Below are 21,339 nucleotides of genomic sequence, written 5' to 3'. Positions count from 1 at the left end.
GAACTCTGAGCCTTGGTCCAGCTGCAGTGAATCCAGGATGGAATCCTGTTTGAACCATGAAAACCCATCTGGATTTCACCCCCAGCCTAAAAAACTCAGGGGTTCTGTTCTCACTGGAGAGGACACGAAGATCCAAGAGCCTGGATCCAGCTGCAGTGAATCCATGAGGATTTTAAGCCATGAAAAATCCACCTGGATTTCACCCCCAACCCAAAACTCAGGGGTTCTGTCCTCTCTGGAGAGGACATGAAGATCCAGGGGAGCTCTGAGCTCTGATCCAGCTGCAGTGACTCCATGAGGATGGAATTCTGGTTGAGCCATGAAAACCCACCTGGATTTCACCCCCAACCCAAAACTTCCCCCCGCCCCAGCTCCTGGATCCCAACCTGCTCCAAAGGCAACAGATCCCAGTTCCTGTCACAGTGGGGATTTGTCATTGTCCCTGTGCTGCAGCCCAGAGAGGATGGATTGATTGGGGTGGGGTTTCTGCTGCCTCTCCATTTCCAATCCTGGAGATGGATGATCCTGCCCAGGGAATGCAGGATGACACTGAAGCTGCTGCTCCAAGAAAGGTCACGTAGGATTTTGGCCAACGGCCAAACTCATGTCTCTGATCCCAAACCAGCTTGAAGGTTTTTGGAAAAAAAAAATCTCCAAGTGTTTTTGGAAAAATGTCCAAAGCCTGTACATTAACATATATATATGTAAAGAAAGCTAAAAATAGAATGGACTCCCATTTTTGCCTTCCAAGATAGGAAAGAAGCCTTGAAATACACTGAAAATGAGAGTTATAATTAGAGGCGAGCTTTTGAAAGGCAAAAAGTCATTTTCCCCTCATCAAAATAGGAGTTAATTGGAAATTTTCTGACTGGTTTCCACATGCAAATCCCTGACTTCAGAGGCCAGGAACAAAGGCATTGGGAGCCAGGTTTCAGCTGCATCTATGGCAACAGCTCTGCCCGTCAGGGAGGGTGCCAGACCAAGCTCCACGGGGAAAATGGGAATTTCTGTCCTTCCCTGGGTGCTGAACTGGCAGCTCAGGACTGGGAAGGACACAGGGACAGAGGCAAGAGCAGCATCAGTGCAATAAAGCTCCTTCACTGATTGCTGTAGGCAATGGCTCCCGGGGCACTCAGGCAGCAAAGACTGGAATTCCCTGGAATGGGAGCCCTTGGGAATCATTTGGAAAATTCCAACCTCCTGTCCTTCAACCAGCAGCTGCCCTGAACTGCCACATGTCCCTTTTTTGGGTCCCTCTCCAAGTCCCCCATGCTCCTTCTGACCATGCACTGCTGAAAAATCAGGATTTCCTTCGAAAAATCTGCATTTTGGATCACCACACCCCCTCAAAGCCACCATCACCGTGATGGTTTAGCAAGCACAGCTCAGCACGGCATTGCTGGAACTTCTCTGGGCAGGAATTGTTCCCCTCAGCCTCCTCCTGGAGCCGGGAAAATCTGGATCCCTCAGAGCCCTGCTGGGTGCAGCAGGAGGGGGCTCCCCTCTGGTACCACAGCAGAGCCACTGAGCCAGCCCAGCCAGGGAAAATGGATTTTCCAGTTCCCTGGAAGTGCCCCTGGGATCATGGAAACCCAGCCTGGGATACACCAGGTGTGTGTTAAAATCCTGGAATGGTTGGGGTGGGGAGGGATGAAGAATCACCCATGGCAGGGACACCTTCCACTGTCCCCATCCAGCCTTGGACACTTCCAGGGATCCAGGGGTAGCCACAGCTGCTCTGAGAAATCCATTCCAGCCCTCCCCACCTCCACAGGGAGGAATTTCTTCCCAATATCCCACCCAAAACTCTTCTTTTCCAGTTGGAAGCCATTCCCTGTGTGCTGTCCCTCCATCCTTGTCCCCTGCTCTCCCGGAGCCCCTTTAGTCCCTGCCAGGGGCTCTGAGCTCTCCCTGGAGCTTCTCCTCTCCAGGCTGGACATTCCCAGCCTGGCTCCATGGCAGAGGCACATCCAGGACAGGCTGCAGGCACAGGATGGGCACTGGAGGAGCATCCAAGTGGAGCAAAGAGCTGGAAGGCAAAACCAGGGAGCAGAAGGAAAATGGGAGTGAGCAGCCCTGCCCTGCTCCTCATCCAAACACTCCAGATTGTCCAGGCTGCTTCCAAAGGATCCCATCTGTCCCTGGGCTGGAAATGCTGGCCCTGCTGCTGTGATTTTCCTCTAAAAACAGAGATGATGTCTGGGGAAGGAGGGACAGCATTCCCCAAAAATCCTGAGCTGGAATTGCCAATAAACGGAGCAGGGAAGATGAGGGTGAGGAGGGAGAGAGCAGCACCTGGAGAGGGATTTTATTCCAGAGGATCCATTCCTGTTATCCAGCCCAGGACAGACAGAATTGTTCCCCCTGGATATATGGGGGCTGCAAGGGGAAAATTTCTTGGGATACATTGGGAATATTTCTCGGGACACACTGGGATTTAATAGTGGGATAATTTACTGGATGGTGAAAGGAGTGACACAAATCAATGGAAAATTGTTCCCAGGATTTTCCTGGGAGGGTGGAGAGGCCCTGGCCTCCCTCAGAGGAAGGATGGTCCATCCCTGGAAGTGTCCAAGGCCAGGTTGGAGCAATCTGGGATAGTGGAAGATTGGACAGGGGTGGGACTGGATGAGCTTTAAGGTCTCTCCCAACCCAAATCGTTTCCAGAAAAGTGGGAAGGGAAAAGAAGGAGGAAAAGAAGGAGGAAAAGAAGGAGGAAAAGAAAGAAGGGAGGGAAAGAAAGAAGGAAGGGAAAGAAGAAAGGGAAGAAGGAAAAGAAAAAAGGGAAGAAGGAAAAAAGAATGGAGGGAAAGAGAAGGGAGAGAAAGAAAGAAGGGAAAGAAAGGAAAGAAGGAAAAGAAAAAGGGGAAGAAGGAAAAGAAAAAAGTGAAGAAGAAAAAAACGGAGCAAAAGAGAAGGGAGGGAAAGAAAGAAGGGAAAGAAAGGAAAGAAGAGAGAGTTGGTAAAAAAAGGAAAGATGGGAAAGAAAGAAGGAAGGGAGATAAGGGAAATAAAGAAGAAAAGGAAGAAGAAAAAGAAAGGAGGGAGGAACAGAGAGGAGGGAGGCTTTGGGCAGTGTTCCCACCTGAGAAGGTGATGTTGAAGCCCTCGTAGGACATGGAGAAGTCGGAGATGAAGCGGATCTGGGCAGAGAAGTTGCCGAAGAGCCCCGCGCTGAGCGGGGCCGGCAGCTGCGAGCCCGTCAGCTGCTGCAGGGGCTGGGCAAAGCTGGAATTCTCGGTGATCAGCAGGTAATCGTGGCCATTCTCCAGGTGGAACGTGTGGAAGGTGAAGAACACACCTGCAGAACGGGGGGAAAAACCAGGTGGAGTCATCCCAGAGCATTCCCAGTGCCCAGCCCCTGCTTCCCACCAACAGCGGGGGGGGAAAATCACACTGAAACCATGGGCTTTGTTATGGTAGAAATGAAATCAATAAAAACCCCAAACCCTGAGTGTGGGACCAGGCTCAGCCCCTGGGAATGTTGGATTCCTGTGCCCTTGTCAGGGACGACACAAATTCTCTCCAGCCTTTTGTTATAAAATGTTGACTTTTACATGGACAGCAAGAGCAGCAATACTGGAGCTGGGAGGGCTCCAGAACAAGAGTGTTCCAGAAGGAATTCCTGCCTAGAAAAACAGGATTTAAGCCCAGCCTCAAGGTCAGGGAGGCTGTTCTGGGTTACAATGTAAAGGTGTGACCAAAAGTTTGTATTTTATCCCCATGTGTTCACCCAGCTGTGGCAGTGATCCTGATCTCTGTGGGGATCTCTGCTGTTCCTGTTCCAGCTGTTCACCCAGCTGTTGCAGTGTTCTTTCTCTTGCCCACAGCCCATCCTCCCTCCAGGAGATCTCTCCTGTTCATGGCCATGCAGTCCCAGGGCAGGGCTGATCAAATTCCATCATCCCATTGGGAGATGCTCCAGCCAGGGCAGGAGCCGAGCATTTCCTACCCAGATCAAAGGGGAGATTTGGAACAGCAGAGCAGCCTTTTCCCACTGCATCCCAGAGGAAAACCAGAGCCTTGCACATCATCCCTGCAGCTTTGGAGGAAAACTGCACCTTGTGCAGGAGCCCTGCTCCAGCAGAACCACATCTGTCACTGCAGGAGGATGCAGCCACCATGGAATGGGACTGCACCAACCCTGACTGACTGACGGGGGCACCTTGGATTCTCCCTCTGACACTGCTTTTCTTTTCTACTATTGCATGCATTTTATTGTTTCTCTTTTTTTTTTTTTTTCCTATTAAATTGTATTTCTGACTCGGAGTCTCTCACTGGTTTTACTTTCAAACCAGTACAGAGGCTTTTGCAGTGGGGCAGCTGCAAGGACCTTCCCATGATGGGCTGAATCAGAAAATCATGGAATGATTTGGGTGGGAACAACCTTTAAAATTGTCTGATTTCACCCCTCTATCATGGGAAGGGACATCTTCCCCTAGACCAGCTTAAATCCAAGAAAAACCCAACTTTTATTCACCTTTTCTTGCCCAAAATAAACCTCACAACAGCTCCAGCCACGGAAATCCCGGCCAAACACAGCAAAACTATTTTGCTTCTTCCTCCCAAATTCAATTTGAATGATTTGAACCGTTTGGGGAGAAGGCTGTGACCTTGCTGCATTTGTAAATGAGCCAGAGAGGAGTAATGGATTACTTAAAGTCCCCTTCACACCTCCAGACACACAATGGGAAACACTTCAGGCTCCTGCAGGAGCCTCCAGCGAGGTGATTTTTCATGCTGGAATTCAAACACCATTAGAAACACTTATTCTCTGGAAAATAATTCCAGCTCGGAAATAAAATATTAAAAAAAAAATAAAAAAAAAATAAAAATCAACATAAAATGGCAGCGAGAGCAGAGCCAGGCAGGGTCTGAGCTCAGGAACTCTGTCACAGCATTGTCACACTGAGTTAAGAAGGCAGGAGATGCCAAGCAATAAAAAACCTCTTTGCATTTAGATGGATTTTTCCATCGTGATCTCCCAGCTCTTGGGGCATCCAGGGCAGGCTCCCGAGCCCCTGCTCGTGTGGGATTGGGATTGATCCAGCTCAGGACAGCCCTGGAGAGGCACAGACTCCTCTGGGCAAACCCAAGGATGGAATTTGGGCTTTGGGGGAGATCCCTGCCTGGCTTGACCATTTAACCCAATAATTTCATTGGGTTATTTCATTTAACCCAATAATTTCATTGGGTTATTTCATTGAACCCAGTAATTTCACTTCATTTCATTTCTATTTAACCCAATAATTATCTCATTTAACCCAATAAATCCCACCCCAAGGGCTGGCACTGCATCCCACCATTCCCAAAATGCAGCATCCCAAGGAAACAGCAGGAAACCTTCAAAGAAAGCCCAGAGGAGGAGCCTCGTCCTCACTGCCCATTCCCTGTTAATTTCTGGAAATCTGGGATTTCAGGGCAAGCTCTGGAGATCCAACATCCAACCCCACAGCATCAAACTCCAGCTGAATATTCCATTTATTTATCCCTGGCTCTCTCCAGGAGCTTCCTGAAGGTTTGCTGCTCACACAGAGCTCTTCCCTTCCAAGCAGGGAAGGTCAGAGAGGTTGGAAACCAATGAGGAGCTTTTCCCATGGGATTGGGAGTGAAGGAATTGTGGGATCATCCCAACCTTTATCCCTCTGCAGTTCCTCACTGCCCTTCAGTGTCCCAGAAGGATTTTTATGACCCAAAGCTTAGGGCTGACCTCGGTAATTCCTTCTTTATATCCATTTTGTGGAGAATATTTTTAGTCTCACTCTTTCCCCCCCCTGCAAAATTCCACAAAAGCAGGAAACTTCCAAGAGTTTCCAAATGTTTTTTATTCCTAGCAGAAGCACAAAACAGAAAGAGATCTGACCTGAAAACTGGGATGTGGGGAATGTAAAATGACTTTAATTCTCCTCTGACAGCAAATTTATACCAAACCCAGCCTAAGGAGCAGAAATAATAACACCACCTCTCTGGAAACAGCACAAGAATAATTCAGTTATCCTGCAGAACATTCCCAAATTCCAAGTTTTTTTAAGGTAAAAACTCCAAGCAGAAGGAACGAGGCTCCTCCAGCACTGAAGGGGTGTGGAACTGTAGCAAAAAGGGCTAATTATAAACTCATTTTAAAGGATTTGTGACCAATTAAACCTTTGCTCTGGTCTGCAATTTACTGTGGCACAAAACATCTTTGCAAACACAAGGCTGGGCTTTTTTTTCCTCCACCCGCCCTCCCCATTCTCTGCAGAAGAAACAGCAAAAAACAAATTAGAGGGGAGAGAAATCACTTTGAAGCGGTGAGATTAAAAATAATGGTCTCTCTTTAGGCATTTAAATACCTTTAAAATGAAGCTGCTTTTAAACTCCACTTGTACAGCCTGAGAGTCCATAAAGTGTCACAGGAAAAGAATTGTTGGAGAAGTTGGGGCAATTCCAGGATTTGTGCTCTGGCCGTGTGGGAGATGTTCCCAAAAAAAACTTTGGAGGGAAGGAGCTGAACAATTCCACAAATCCCTCAGGAGGGGCAGATCCCTGTCTGTGACAGGGACAGGATTGATTTTCTATTTCCAGGGAATGATTTTCTATTTTTGTAGATCCAGGATATTTGGATCTAGATCCATCCACATCCTGACTTCCAGGATAGGGCACCAGGAACAGGAGATAAAACAAAGCACAGGTTTTGTGTTTGAGGATAAAAACCCCAATTTTCCCTTCTCCACTTTAAAAGGATGGAGAGGTGACATCAAAACCCTCTGGATCTTGTCCAGGGACAAGGGAATCCCCATTCCTGAGAGGAACTCTTGGATCCCACAGGGAAAAGTTTCTCTCCCACCAGCCTCAGTCCTGTCCAGAGGTGTCTCACCTTTCCCATGGGATGTTTCTATCGTCCATGTGCAGTTCAAGTTGTTGGGATAAAAATCAGGGAAGCCTGGGGAGAGGATGGTGCCACTGGAGCCACGGATGTAGCCCCCACAGAGAGCTAAAAACACACAAAAAAAAAAAAAGAGGAGAGAAAGAGTTCAACAATCCAGAATCTCTCACAAGCTGAGAGGAAAAAGGAAAAACCCAACCCAGGAAAATCCAACAGAAGAGATTGATGAACCCAAATCCAATCTACCCAAATTGGGCTTTGGTGGCCAAAATCCAACAAAATCCATGGATCAACCCACCCAAATCACCAAAATCCATGGAACAAATGCCACTGGGAGCTTCCCAGCTGCTGCTTTGGCAGTGGATCTGCACTGGAAGGCTTTCCCATCACTGACACTCCACTCTGCCTCCCAAAATCAAGAACCCTCTGCAGATGCTGAGCCAGATGTTCCATGTCACTATCCATGTCACTATCCATGTCACTATTCTCCAGTCACTGAAGTCAGTATGTTCCAGTTGAAGCTAGAAGTTGTTTCTCAGTTTTCCTGCAGTGGAAAATTCTGAGATGTTTTCTCTACTTGCCACATCTGCAGTCTTGCCTGTAAAAATCTTTTTGCTTGGTAAAAACATCTTTTCTTTGAGGTGGATTTTTATTCTTTGCTCTAAAAACCCCTTCTAACTAACACAGCCTTTGCCTTCTTAGTTATCCAGTATGGCTCAGCAATTCTTTTCTTCTATATCAAATCCATATCTTTATATCTGTATCTTCTATATCTTTCTTTCTATATCAAAACTTGCATTCATTTCTACTCCTTCTTCAAATCCTACATTTAATCCTACATTTTCTGCCAGCAGCACACACATCTGTGAGACTTCCTTGTCCAACTCCCATCACTGACACTCTGCTCTGCCTCCCAAAATCAAGAACCCTCTGCAGATGTTGAGCCAGATGTTCCATGTCACTATTCATGTCACTATTCTCCAGTCACTAAAGTCAGTGTGTTCCAGTTGAAGCTAGAAGTTGTTTCTCAGTTTTCCTGCAGTGGAAAATTCTGAGATCTTTTCTCTACCTGCCACATCTGCAGTCTTGCCTGTGGAATCTTTTTGCTTGGTAAAAACATCTTTAGTTTATATCTGTACCTTTTATGTCTTTCTTTCTATATCAAAACTTGCTTTCATTTCCACTCCTTCTTCAAATCCTACATGGAATCCTACATTTAGCACACACATCTGTGAGACTTCCTTGTCCAACCCCCATCCCTGACACTCCGCTCCGCCTCCCAAAATCAAGAACCCTCCGCACACGCTGAGCCAGATGTTTCCTCACCCTCACAGCTGGGCAGGGGCCGGCTCCACTGGAAGTTGGGCTCACACTCCAGGGCCTCGGTGTCACTCAGGGTGTAGCCAGGGTCACAGCTGAATGTCACCAGGGCTCCCACGTAGAAGTCGTGGCCGTGGCGCTGGCCGTTGACAGGGATGCCCGGGTCCAGGCAATGGTCAGACTGCAGCTTCACGGCTGGGGGACAGAGCAGAGGGCACAGAGCCCAGCTCAGAGCCCCACGGCATCCTCGGGAATCTTGCTGGTCGCCCCCAAAGCCAGGGGGTGGAAGGGTGAGAGGGAATTCGCCAAGGGAGAGGGTGGAGAGGGGGGAAATGGCGAAAAAATGAGGGGATGGAGAGAGGGAAATTCCCTGGAATGAGGGGATGGAGAGAGGGAATTCCCTGGAATGAGGGGATGGAGAGAGGGAATTCCTTGAAATGAGGGGATGGAGAGAGGGAATTCCCTGGAATGAGGGGATGGAGAGAGGGAGTTCCTTGAAATGAGGGGATGGAGAGAGGGAATTCCTTGAAATGAGGGGATGGAGAGAGGGAATTCCCCACAGTGAGAGGAGGAAAGGGGGAGAGGGAATTCCCTGAAATGAGGGGATGGAGAGAGGGAATTCCCTGAAATGAGGGGATGGAGAGAGGGAGTTCCCTGAAATGAGGGGAAGGAGAGAGGGAATTCCTTGAAATGAGGGGATGGAGAGAGGGAATTCCTTGAAATGAGGGGATGGAGAGAGGGAATTCCCCACAGTGAGAGGAGGAAAGGGGGAGGGGGAATTCCCTGAAATGAGGGGATGGAGAGAGGAAAATTCCCAAAAGTGAGAGGAGGAAAATCCCAAAAATGAGGGGATGGAGAGATGAAAATTCCCAAAAAATGAAGGGATGGAGAGAGGAAAATCCTCAAAATGAGAGGAGGAAATGGAGAGAGGAAAATCTCTGAAATGAGGGGATGGAGAGAGAGAGAATTCCCCCAGGGGAATGGAGAGAGGAACTGGTGTGGGATTGCTGGGCCTGTGCAGGGCCAGGACTGGGACTCCACAATCCCTGTGGGATCGAACTCTGGATATTTGTTTCTGTGAGCTCACCTCTGCTTCCTAAAATCAATAATATTCTGCAGATACTAAAATAAAAATAAAAAACTTCTACAAAAACCAGAAGGGAAATGGCTTCAGACTGGAAAAGGGGAGATTTGGGTGGGATATTGGGAAGCTGTGGCTGCCTCATCCCTGGAAGTGTCCAAGAGCAGTTTGGAGCACCCTGGGATGGTGGATTTTAAGTTTCCACCCAGCCTGGAATCCCAGGAAAAGCAGGAACTGTGTGTGCTCCTCCACAGTGTGAGGAAAAAGAAACCCAGGGGGCCCTGAGTGAGGCTGTGGTGCTGCTGGAGATTGGGGATTTGCAGGAAATCCCAGGGAATTTTGCAGGAAATCCCAGGGAATCCCAGGGAATTTTGCAGGGAATCCTAGGGAGTTGCACAGAATTGCAGGGAATTTTGCAGAGAATCCCAGGGAATTGCAGGGAATCGCAAGGAATTTTGCAAGGAATCGTAGGGAATTTTGCAGGAAATTTTGCAGGGAATCCCAGGGAATTGCACAGAATCGCAGGGAATTGCAAGGAATTTTGCAGGGAATTTTGCAGGAATTCCCAGGGAATTTTGCAGGGAGTTGCAGGGAATCCCAGGGAATTGCAAGGAATTTTGCAGGGAATTTTGCAGGGAATCCCAGGGAATTTTGCAGGAAATCCCAGGGAATCCCAGGGAATTGCAAGGGATTTTGCAAGGAATTTTGCAGGTAATCCCAGGGAATTGCAAGGGATTTTGCAGGGGATTTTGCAGGGAATTTTGCAGGGAATCCATGGGATTTGCAGGGAATTCTGCAGGGAGTTGCGGGGAATTGCAGAGAACCGCAGGGAATTTATAGGAATTGCAGGGAATCCCAGGGAATTGCAAGGAGATTTGCAAGGAATTGCGGGGGATTTTGCAGGGAAATTTGCAGGGAATGCCAGGAGCCGGGCGCCCTTACTCTCGTATCGGATCTGGAAGCCGATGTCGGAGTGGCTCTTGTCGGTGGTGAAGAGCAGGTACAGGTGGTTGCTGGTGCTGATGAGGAACTGCGGCACCTGGGTGCCATCGTAGACCCCGATCAGGGGCGAGGAGTAGGAGCGGCCGTCCCGCACCTCCAGCGTGTCATAATTCACCTCTGTCTTGAACCTGCAGGGGACACGAGCAAACTGAGCCCCCGGCTCCGCTGCTCCCGCTGGAATTCAGTGCTGGAAGCACCACGGAGGGGGCAGGGGTGGGAAATGAGGATGGGATATAAAAGCAGGGGAAAGCGCAAGGTGGATTGGAATTTCGGGTTGTTTCTGCTGTGTAAGAGCTTGGTGGAGAGACTGAGGCTTCAGCCGGCTCCTAAAATGTCATTTATTGCACAGAGGAGGTTGCAGCAGTTGGGGGCCGTGGGTGAGCCCAGAGCTGCTGGCTGTGGCCAAGCTGTGTGTCCTGGAGCCCCTCTAGTTCTGCTCACAGTGCATTAGAAACTTTTCATTCCAGAGCATCCTAATACATGAAACCAATCAGCATCACGCACAAAACCTTTGACATTTACACACAGCCCATCCAAACTGCCCAAATTCCCACGTGCTGGCAGGGACTAGCCAATCAGCAGAGTTAGTAGCCACATGTTCAACCTTGGGACTTGCTCTGCAGTGGAAATTTCTTTCAGTTTTGGTAAAAAACATTTTCAATCTCGTCTTGTGGCACTGATGTCACTGCGCTGGCCTCACTCTCAAGGTGTTCCCACGCCCCTCGGGCACAACCCCCACGCCATCCTGGACCCCTTTAAACTTTTAACAGACATTAATTTAACTGATTGAAACATTTCAACTAACTTGAAACACAATGAACTTCTTCATAAAATCACCACTGGACAACAGTTAACTTTGGAAATTAACAACCTTAACTTGTAACAAACTAAATTTTACCCATAACGTGCTGTGCATCTTGTTACATGACAGCCAATCAGCATCACACACAAAACCTTTGACATTTACACACAGCCCACCCAAACTGCTCAAATTCCCACGTGCTGTCAGTGACTAGCCAATCAGCAGAGTTAGTAGCCACATGTTCAACTTTGGGACTTGCTCTGCAGTGGAAATTTCTGAGATCTTTTCTCCACCTGCAGCATTGGCTTTTCTTGTTTGAAAATCCTTTTGTTTGGTAAAAACATCTTTTGTTTGAGGTGGGTTTATCCTTTGCTCTAAGCCATAAAATTCCCTTGCACCTCACTTTGCTCTTTGCCTTCCAGTTACCCAGACACACTGGCCCAGCAATTCTTTTCTTCTGTATCAAAACTCGCTTTCATTCCTACAGAACCTTCTGGAGATCTGCAAAACTCCCCCAGTAAATTCTCGTCCTTCCCCAACACTGCTGCACCTCGCACGTGTTTGGGGTTTTTTGTGATCCTCCACCCATTGATTCTCCAGCCCTAAAATGTTGCCCTGGTGCTGAGGCAGGAAATGAAACAGAGCTGAAGGAGCCCCAAATGTCACAGCAGGGGTGGCAGGGGCAGCTCCTCTCTGCCCTCTGGGCCATTCCAGACTGCAGCTGATTTTCAGGATATCTGCACCCACATCCATCTGCATCCCTGTTCCCCCTGAGCAAAGCCTCCCACACAGCCAGCCCCGGGGCCAGCAGAGCACAGCAAATCCAGGGAAAGCCAAAAAAGTCGGCATTCCCTGCTGCTCCCCACACCCGGGGAATGTGTGGGAGCTCAGCCCCCCAAAAATGTGTCTAAAACACCCCTGAAAATGAGCAGGAGTGGTTCAGACAGAACCATCCCCACCCTTCCCTCCCCACTGCTGGGTGAGTTTTAATTCCCTGCCAGGAAGAAGAAAAGAAAAGAAAAGAAAAGAAAAGAAAAGAAAAGAAAAGAAAAGAAAAGAAAAGAAAAGAAAAGAAAAGAAAAGAAAAGAAAAGAAAAGAAAAGAAAAGAAAAGAAAAGAAAAGAAAAAGTTTAAAATAAAATGAAAATTCAAAATAAAATTTAAAAGAAAAGAAAAGTTTAAAATAAAATGAAAATTCAAAATAAAATTTAAAAAAAAAAGAAAAGTTTAAAATAAAATGAAAATTCAAAATAAAATAAAAAATTAAAATAAAATAAAAATTCAAAATAAAATAAAAATTTAAAATAAAATAAAAATTCAAAATAAAATAAAAAATAAAAATAAAATAAAAATTTGAAATAAAATGAAAATTTAAAATAAATAAATAAAAAAGGGGAGAGGGGAGAACCTCTGATGTGGAGCAGCTCATTCCCTTCTCTTGGCTTCACCTTGGAACCCCCAAAACCCCCCCAAGCCCAGGGGATTTGGGGGTGAGCACCTGTCAAAGGTGATCTTGATGGGGTAGCCAGGCTGGGCCTCGATGACCCAGGCACAGCTCAGCGAGTCCTTGTAGAAGCCAGGCCAGCCTGGGGACAGGATGGTTCCACTGGGTGAGGTCAGGTGGCCCCCACAGGGTGCTGGGGACACAAAAAGGACACAAATCACACGATTAATCCAGGCTGGAAAACACCTGCAGGCTCATCCAGCCCAGTGCCACCTCTGAGCCACATCCCCATCTCTGACACTGGGCTGGAAAATGTCACGGAGCTACCCAGAGATGTCCCCACCCGTGGAACCCCTCCCCTGCATTTCTGTCCCCACCACGAGCTTAAAAAAAATCACCAGAACGCAATGAAAAAACCGGCACGAAGCGCTGGGAATTTGCGTTTTCAGCTCGGGGTGCAGACCCTGCGCCCCTGGGAGGCAGCAGGGGCTCAGCTCGGGGGGGGGACAGGGTGCGAAATAACGACCGGAGAGAAAAGCAGAGGAAAGAGCTCCGACATCGCCCGGCATTCCAGGCTCCAGGACATCCCTCCCAGCCCTGCTGATGGAGCCGAGGGACATCACCAGGGCAGGGCATTCATTCCTCACCCCGGGTCCCCACCGCCCCTCCAGCAGCAGCTGCAGGAATTTTCTCGCGTTTCCAAAAACTCCCACAGCCCTCGGGTTTTGTCCTCCAAGGAGCGACCCCAGCCCCAATGTCACCCTGGAGGTGCCCTAAAATGTGCCAGGGCCAGCCCCAAAGCTGCTCTGAAGGGTGGCACATCAAAGCCATTTGATCTCAGCTGGCTCCAAAGCAATTATTTTTCCTCTCTGCACCAAAGCTGCATCATCTCCTGTCAGGATTTCCACACTTTTCTCTGTTCTCTTTTATTCCCGTTAATTTTTTTTTTTTTTTTTTTTTTCAAGTGCTGAGCAGGACTTTAGATCTCCGGGATTTTCTCCTTGCTTAAAAAGGGTAATTAAAATGTCCAGGCTGGAGGGTGAGTCAAAGAAATCACCAGAGTGATCAGGAGGAGAAGGCAGAAGGTTATCAGATAGAAAAGTTGATTAAAAATGTATTATTTAATGTATGTTTCCCTTCCGTACTTAAAAATATGTAAAATTTAAAGGCTCGGGCTTTGAAAGTAACAAGAGCCCTGAATGAAACCTACATTTTGTCAGGAGAAAAATGATGTAAGAATACAAAAAGTCCAGGATTTTGTTCTATAAAAGCTGTCAGAGACAACTGATTCCTTCCTTCAGTCCCAAAGACAATGGCCAGGATCGTGCAATTCCTGCTGCTCAGGCAATGCAGGGCCAATTACTCAAATTATTTCTCAATATTCCAGGGCTGTTTCTCAAGAGCTCAGCACTTGTAATTCAAATTGCTGCAAATACCAGAGCAGGGCATCACTTCCCTGAGAACACAGGAAGATTTTTCAGTCCTAATGAGCTCCTTCTTCACTTCTCTTTTCCAGAGGAGAGGCTTGAAAGTCCTAAAAGAGCTTTGAAATCGGAATTAAAGCCTTCATTCAGCCCAGCTTCCCCCATGGCTTGGCTGTTGTGGCCAGGAGATGGAAATGCAGAATTTCTGCCTCTCAGCTGCCAGAGCCCATTGACAGAACTTCTGTCATTATCTAAATATCAGAAAATTTCACATGGATCAAAAACCAGGATCTTCCATTCCTTGTTGTTTCATTGCCTCCCTGACAGGAGCAGCAGGGAAGCTTTGAGTCATCACTAAACCAGAACCTTTCATTGTTGTTGCTATTAGAAAAACACCTGTTGTAACAAGAACTGATCATCAAATCATCAAAGAAATCCAATAAAAATACTCCCCAGCGTTCATTTCACACCAAAAAAAAATGGAAAATAAACAGAGCTCGGGAATACTTGAACTGAAACTTCCTCCCCAGCAAACTCCTCTGTGCAGACAGCACCATCCAGAGGCGTGGAAAATGCTGGGATTTCGTGTTGGCTGGACACTATGGAATGTGAGAGTGAGACCTGACCCTGACAGGCAGAACCCTGATTCTGGATCCCAAAAAAGGCTGCAAAATTCTCCCCAAAATCTCTGTCCCTGCAGGAATGTTCACCCTGGAGAAGAGGAAGAGGAGAAGAAGAAGAGGAGGGGAAAAGGAGGTGGGAAGAAGGAAGAGAAGAGGCTTCCCCACAGCCCATCCTCCCTCCAGGAGATCTCTCCTGTCCATGGCCATGCAGTCCCAGGGCAGGGCTGATCAAATTCCATCATCCCATGGGGAGATGCTCCAGCCAGGGCAGGAGCCGAGCATTTCCTACCCAGATCAAAGGGGAGATTTGGAACAGCAGAGCAGCCTTTTCCCACTGGATCCCAGAGGAAAACCAGAGCCTTGCACATCATCCCTGCAGCTTTGGAGGAAAACTGCACCTTGTGCAGGAGCCCTGCTCCAGCAGAACCACATCTGTCACTGCAGGAGGATGCAGCCACCATGGAATGGGACTGCACCAACCCTGACTGACTGACGGGGGCACCTTGGATTCTCCCTCTGCCCCTGCTCTGGGTTTGTTCTCTGCAATACTGCATTGCTGTTGGAATTTTCCTAGTAAAGAACTGTTATTCCCATTCCCATATCTTTACCTGAGAGCCCCTTAATTTCAACATTATAATAATTTAAAGGGAGGGGGTTTCCATTCTCCATTTTTAAAAGAGACTCCTGCCTTTCTTAACCAGCACCTGTCCTTCAAACCAAGACAAAAAGAGAGGAGCTGGAGCAACACCAGCCCTGCTACAACCACCAGGAGCAGCTTCTGCTTCTATTTGGGACTCCATAGCAAAACCCAACATAGGCTTCAATGTCTGCAACTTCTGCCTTTGGGACTGACATGCTTCTGCAATAATCAACTTTATACCAAAACTTAATTTAACATAGGCTTCAATGTCTGCAACTTCTGCCTTTGAGAGTGACGTGCTTCTGCAATAATCAACTTTTTTACCAAAACTTAACATAGACTTTAATGTCTGTGACTTCTGCCTTTGAGAATGATGTGCTTCTGCAATAATCAACTTTATACCAAAACTTTTAACATAGGCTTCAATGTCTACAACTTCTACCTTTGAGAGTGACACGCTTCTGCAATAATCAACTTTATACCAAAACTTATCATAGACTTTAAATGTCTGCAACTTCTGCCTTTGAGACTGACGTGCTCCTGCAATAATCAACTTTATACCAACTCCTGGCTGCTTGGCTCACTGAAGTAAAACAAGCCGGGTGTGTTTCCCGGAGCAGCAGAGAGGGATCACCTTCACAGCGGAGCACGGCGTTGTCCCACACCACGCTGCCCTCCTGCAGGACACAGGTGACGGTCTCGGCGCCGTGGGTGCGGATGAAGCCCTCGTCACACAGGAAGGACACGGAGCTGCCCAGCTGCAGGCTGTCCCCAAAGCGCTTCCCGTTCACCGGCACGCCCGGGTCGGGACACTCGTTGTGACGGAACGCTGCCAGGAGGAGGAGGGAGGGAAAGGAGAGGGGAGGAGAGAGAGAGAGGAGTGGTATAAATGAGAAAGGAAAGTTTTGGTATTTAACGAAATTTAGGTTGCTTTATTTGATATGGACGAATCAAGCAGCGCAGGGGAAGGTGAGGGGTCACCGCCCACTCCGCTAAATCTTGGTTTGCAGCCTTTTCTTATACTGTGGTTTCTCAAAATCAGTAATTTTTGGTTTTTTGCTGTCATAATTTTGCCAGGTGAGCAATAAACATCGAATAAACATCCTTACACAAATTCACAGAGTCTCCAGTGATAGTCAGGCTCACAGATAACCACCAGCGAAATCTGGAAGTCTGGTTTTTGTACTGAGACAGCATTGATCAAACAAAGGCAGGACGGACTATGGGGAAATCTGATTTTGCAAGCTGGTAGTAGATACAACTTACTTCCAGCTTCTCTGGAATTCCATCCCAGCCCCTCACAGAGAATTCCTGCCCAAAATCCCACCCCAACCTGGCCATTCACAGCCCTGCTGTCACCGCTGCAGGAGAAAACAAAGGACACACGAATCACCTTCCCAGGTGCCACCAAGTCCTTGTGGCATTGCAGGGACACCTGGCTGGGTTTGAAGGCGTTCTCCAGCAGTTAAAGCTGCACCAGCCAAACATTTGGAAATCGGGCTTTAATTGCTCATTAAGTGCATAATTATGTCCTACATCTCTTCATGCTGGGAGGGGGCCTCGGAAAGGAAAGGATTAAAGGCTCCAGGTTAATCCCACACCTGAGCTTTCAGTGTCTTCAGTGCAGCTGAGCAAAGCTGAGCTCTGCACTGGACAGGGAAACATCAGGGTGTGAGCCCGGGGCTCTGCTGCCTGTCCCGGGCCTCCCTGAACTGAACTGAACTGAAAGGAAGAGCTCAGTGCAGAATTTACAGCACTCAGAACAATTTAACTCATTGCTGAGCCATTCCCAGCACTGAAAAACCTGGAAAAATGTCCTGAAAATGTGTCTGGAAAAATGTCCTGAAAATGTGTCTGAAAAATGTCCCCATGCAAGGGACAGCCCCAGCTCCCACCAGCGTTCCTGGGGCATCACCCTCACTCCTGGTTCTGTGTCACCTCCTCTCCCAAACCCCATCCTCAGCCTGCTGGACTTTGGCAATTCTGCCTTAGGGCCTCTGGTTTTCTTTTTAAATTTTTTTTTAAATATTTTAATTTTTTTTTTAAATTAATTTTTTAATTTTTTTAAAATATTTTAATTTTTTAAGTTAGTTTTTTTCAATTTTTAATTTTTTTTTTAAACTTTTTTGAATTTTCTTTAAATAAAGGTTCTGCAATCAGGGCTGCAAAGGCCATTTAATTTATCCGTGCCACCCAAGGGCAGCCTGACAAAGCTCAGTTCTGCTGGAGAGGTTTCATGAGGCTCTTTGGGAAAATGACAGGACAATATGAGGATAAAATGACCGTGGGGATTCGATTTGAGCAGAATTAACACGGAGCCAAATCTCTCTCTGGAAATTTCAAGGTTTTCTCACACATGACAGGGCTACATTTGCATTTTTCTCCCAATTTTTGCATCTCTGGCAGGGGTGGCTCTGACTGAGGGGCACAGGGACCATCCCAGATCCAATTTTTCTTCCTGAGCTGCTCCCAGGGCAGAAAGGAGGGGAACAGGGGAACCCAAAAATTCTGAAATTATGGCCTGGCTGGGGCTGGGAGGGAGGTGAAAGGTCCCAGCCCTGGCAGGGCAGGGACAATTCCAATGGCCCAGGGGGATCCAAGGTGGATTTGGACACCCCAGGGATGGGGCAGCCACAAATTGTCTGGGAAATTCATTCCAGCCCCTCCCCAAATAAAATAAAATTATAATAAAATTGTAATATAAGAATAAAATAGTAATCTAATAATATAATAGCATAATAAAATAACATAATAAAATAACATAATAATTAAAAAATTAAAATAAATTAAATTTAAAATACAAAAAACCAAAATAATAATAGCATAATGTAATATAGTAATAAAATATTAATAGAATAATAGAATATAATAATGAGATGATAAAATAATAATAGAATAAAATAATTATAGAATAAAATAAAATAATAAAATAATAATAGAAAAAATAAAATAATGAAATAATAATAGAATATAATAATGAGATGATAAAATAATAATAGAATAAAATAAAATAAAAAATAATAATAGAATATAATAATAAAATAATAAAATAATAAATAATAGAATATAATGATGAAATAATAGAATAATAATAGAATAAAATAAAATAAAAATAATAATAGAATATAATAATAAAATAATAAAATAAAATAATCACAGAATATAATAATACAATAATAAAATAAAATAATAAATTATAAATATAATGATAAAATAATATAATAATAAATAATATAATAATAATAAAATATAATAATAAAATAATAACAGAATATAATAATAAAATAACAAAATAGAAACAAACTGAAATAACAATAAAATAAACCTAAATGAGATTTCATTTCCTCATCCAACAGAATCCCCGCTCTGTTTCCCGTCACTCCGGTGCCGTCCGTGCCCGTGCCCAGCACTCACTGGTGAAGGTGATGTTGAATCCCCTCCTCTCCATGGAATGATCGCTCTGGAACTCCAGCCTGGCCACGGGCCCGCTGCTGGTGACTCCGGGGGGGACGCGGCTGCCGGAGAAGGACCCGAGCAGCGGCGCCTCGGCCGCGGCTCCGTCCTTGACGGCCAGGAAATCGAACTGCGGCTCCACGTCGAAGTCGTTGAAGGCCAAGTGCACGCGGCTCTCGGCGCTGGCCACGATGAGCCACACGCAGTGCAGGCTGCTCCCGTACGGCCCCGGGTAGTTGGGCGACAGCACCGTGCCCCAGGGCGACGTGAAGTTGAAAAAGCACGAAACTGCAAAAGGGACGGCGGGACGGCGTTAGTGGCTCAGGTGTTTGTTGGAGATGGGGTTATGGGAAATAATGGTTTGTGAATTCGCTCCTGCCGTTCTGCGTTCAAACCGCTCGGACGGGACAGTCCCAACAATTCCTGCTCCCAGACACTATAATCATTTATATTTGTATTTTCATATCTATACCTATATCTAATCTCTAGCTATATCTGTATCTATAGCTACATCTTTATCTATACCTATATCTATATTTGTATTTATATCTATATCTGTATCTAATCTATATCTATACCTATATCTGTATCTCTATCTATATATCTATATCTATATATCTATATCTACATCTATATCTATATCATCTCTATCTCTATCTATCTAGATACCTCTCTCTCTCTCTCTAATTTATTTATTTATCATTATAAATATTTATGAGCTCGGTGGTATCAGTCCTACCGTTCTTCATTCAAACCCCTCGGACGGGACAGTCCCAAAAATTCCTGCTCCCAGACAATATAATCACTTATATTTATATTTTCATATCTATACCTATATCCAATCTCTATCTATATCCATGTCTAATCTATATCTATACCTATATCTGTATCTATATCTATCTCTATATCTGTATCATCTATATCTATATTTATAACTATATTTATATTTATATCTATATATATATTTATATTTACATCTATATCTATATCTATATCTAATCTATATCTCTATATATCTATATATCTATATATCTATATATCTATATATCTATATATCTATATATCTATATCTAATCTATATCTGTATCTATATCTCTATCTAATCTATATTTATATCTAATTCTATATCTAGATATCTATCTCTCTCTATATATATCTATATTTATTTATTTATTATTAGAAATAGTTTTATTAGAAGTATTTATTAATTATGACTTCGGTGGTATCAGTCCCACCGTTCTTCACTCATCCCCTCCTCAGCCAAGACATTCCCAAAAATTCCTGCTCCCAGACAATATCATTATTTATATTTATATTTTCATATCTACATCTATATCTATATCTTTTAAAATATTTTTATAATAAATATTAATTATTTATAAATTCATCGATTTATCTGCAAGGGGAAAAAGCAACTTCCAGGCTGCCAGCGCCCCCTGACAGAACTTGTGTCATCATAGAAATATCAAATATTTCACCTGAATCAAAAACCAGGAGGGGAAAACACCACCCCAAATCTTCCATTAGTTCCCTTCCATTAATTGTTTAATTCCCTCCCTCACAGGAGGAGCGAGGACGCTTTTGGTCATCATTAAATCAGAATGTTTTGTTCACCACTCAATGAGAAATTTTTGGTCACCACTAAATCAGAACCTTTTGGTCACAACTAAATCAGAATATTTTGGTCATCACTAAATCAGAATATTTTGTTCACCACTCAGTCACAAGCTTTTGGTCACCAATAAATCAGAGTATTTTGGTCACAACTAAATCAGAATATTTTGGCCACTATGAAATTAGAACATTTTTTGCTCATCACCAGATCAGAATCTTTTGCTCACCACTAAATCCGAATCTTTGGGTCACCACTAAATTGGAATATTTTGCCCACCACTAAACTGCAATATTTTATTACTGAGATAAGAAAAACACCCATTTTTGGGGGGACTTGGGGTGGATTTTCCAGTCCCTTCCCGTTTTTTTTTTTTAGCAGCAGGATGAAAATGCCCCTTAGGTGGGATCTGGCATTTTCCAGGTGAATTCTGCACATCCCCCAGGAAACCTCCCAGGAATCCAGCAGCTGGTACAAAATAAACCCAGCATGAAACGAGTCAGGTTTTGCCTGAATATTTATAATTTTTTTTTTTTTTTTGGCGTGGCCAGAGCCCAGCACATCCCCAGAGCCTGGAGCAAGGAACCAGCTCAGTCCCTCCAGCCTCCCCTTGATAGCAAAGGGTTAAAAAAATTCCTAAAAATCGTGGGAATTGCATCCAATAGATCCAGGGGGTGGAAAGGAAAGTTGGGTCTGGGAATGAACATTGAATTTTGGGTTTTTTTAGATCATGTGAAGCTACACCTGTGAAATCATCACGTGATAAATGATATGATTGTTAAATGTAATGGTTGGTTGGTAATTGAATATAATTATTGTTTAATTGAATCGTGAGAAAGGATGGAATCATAACAGGAATCATGAGAAAGGATATTTGGGGGGGCCTGATGAAAATGACAAGAATTCATAAGATCAATGTGTACAACAGAACAAGATGGGTTTAATAATTAATATATAGTTATATTAAAAAAGGGAATAAAAACATGTTCATGTGGAATCCATGTCAGAGTCAGATTTGGGTCTGCACCCCTGATTCCCAGAGCTCTTAAATAAAAACACCTGCATATAATCCT

At 45.2% G+C, this 21,339-nt stretch overlaps 1 protein-coding gene across 9 annotated transcripts in view; it reads right to left on the bottom strand.

Moving 5' to 3' along the window:
- Positions 1 to 21,339, bottom strand: part of CSMD2 (CUB and Sushi multiple domains 2) — a 288,669-nt gene that overhangs the window by 94,017 nt on the left and 173,313 nt on the right. For all 9 annotated transcript variants that reach the window (XR_015808349.1, XR_015808350.1, XR_015808351.1 and 6 more), the window contains 7 exons: positions 18,616 to 18,942; positions 15,836 to 16,030; positions 12,569 to 12,707; positions 10,209 to 10,396; positions 8,192 to 8,380; positions 6,857 to 6,973; positions 3,086 to 3,301 (listed from right to left, as the gene is read on the bottom strand). Coding sequence is in view for 5 of the 9 variants with exons in the window: in XM_088178517.1 (XP_088034643.1) it covers positions 3,086 to 3,301; positions 6,857 to 6,973; positions 8,192 to 8,380; positions 10,209 to 10,396; positions 12,569 to 12,707; positions 15,836 to 16,030; positions 18,616 to 18,942 (1,371 nt within the window). In the remaining 4 variants the exon portion in view is untranslated. The remainder of the gene's footprint in view (positions 1 to 3,085; positions 3,302 to 6,856; positions 6,974 to 8,191; positions 8,381 to 10,208; positions 10,397 to 12,568; positions 12,708 to 15,835; positions 16,031 to 18,615; positions 18,943 to 21,339) is intronic.

This window comes from Sturnus vulgaris, chromosome 24, assembly GCF_052056855.1.
Source record: "Sturnus vulgaris isolate bStuVul1 chromosome 24, bStuVul1.hap1, whole genome shotgun sequence".
Classification (NCBI taxonomy): domain Eukaryota; kingdom Metazoa; phylum Chordata; class Aves; order Passeriformes; family Sturnidae; genus Sturnus; species Sturnus vulgaris.
Note: the sequence above shows the minus strand (reverse complement) of the source record. Positions and strands in the feature narration are given on the sequence as shown.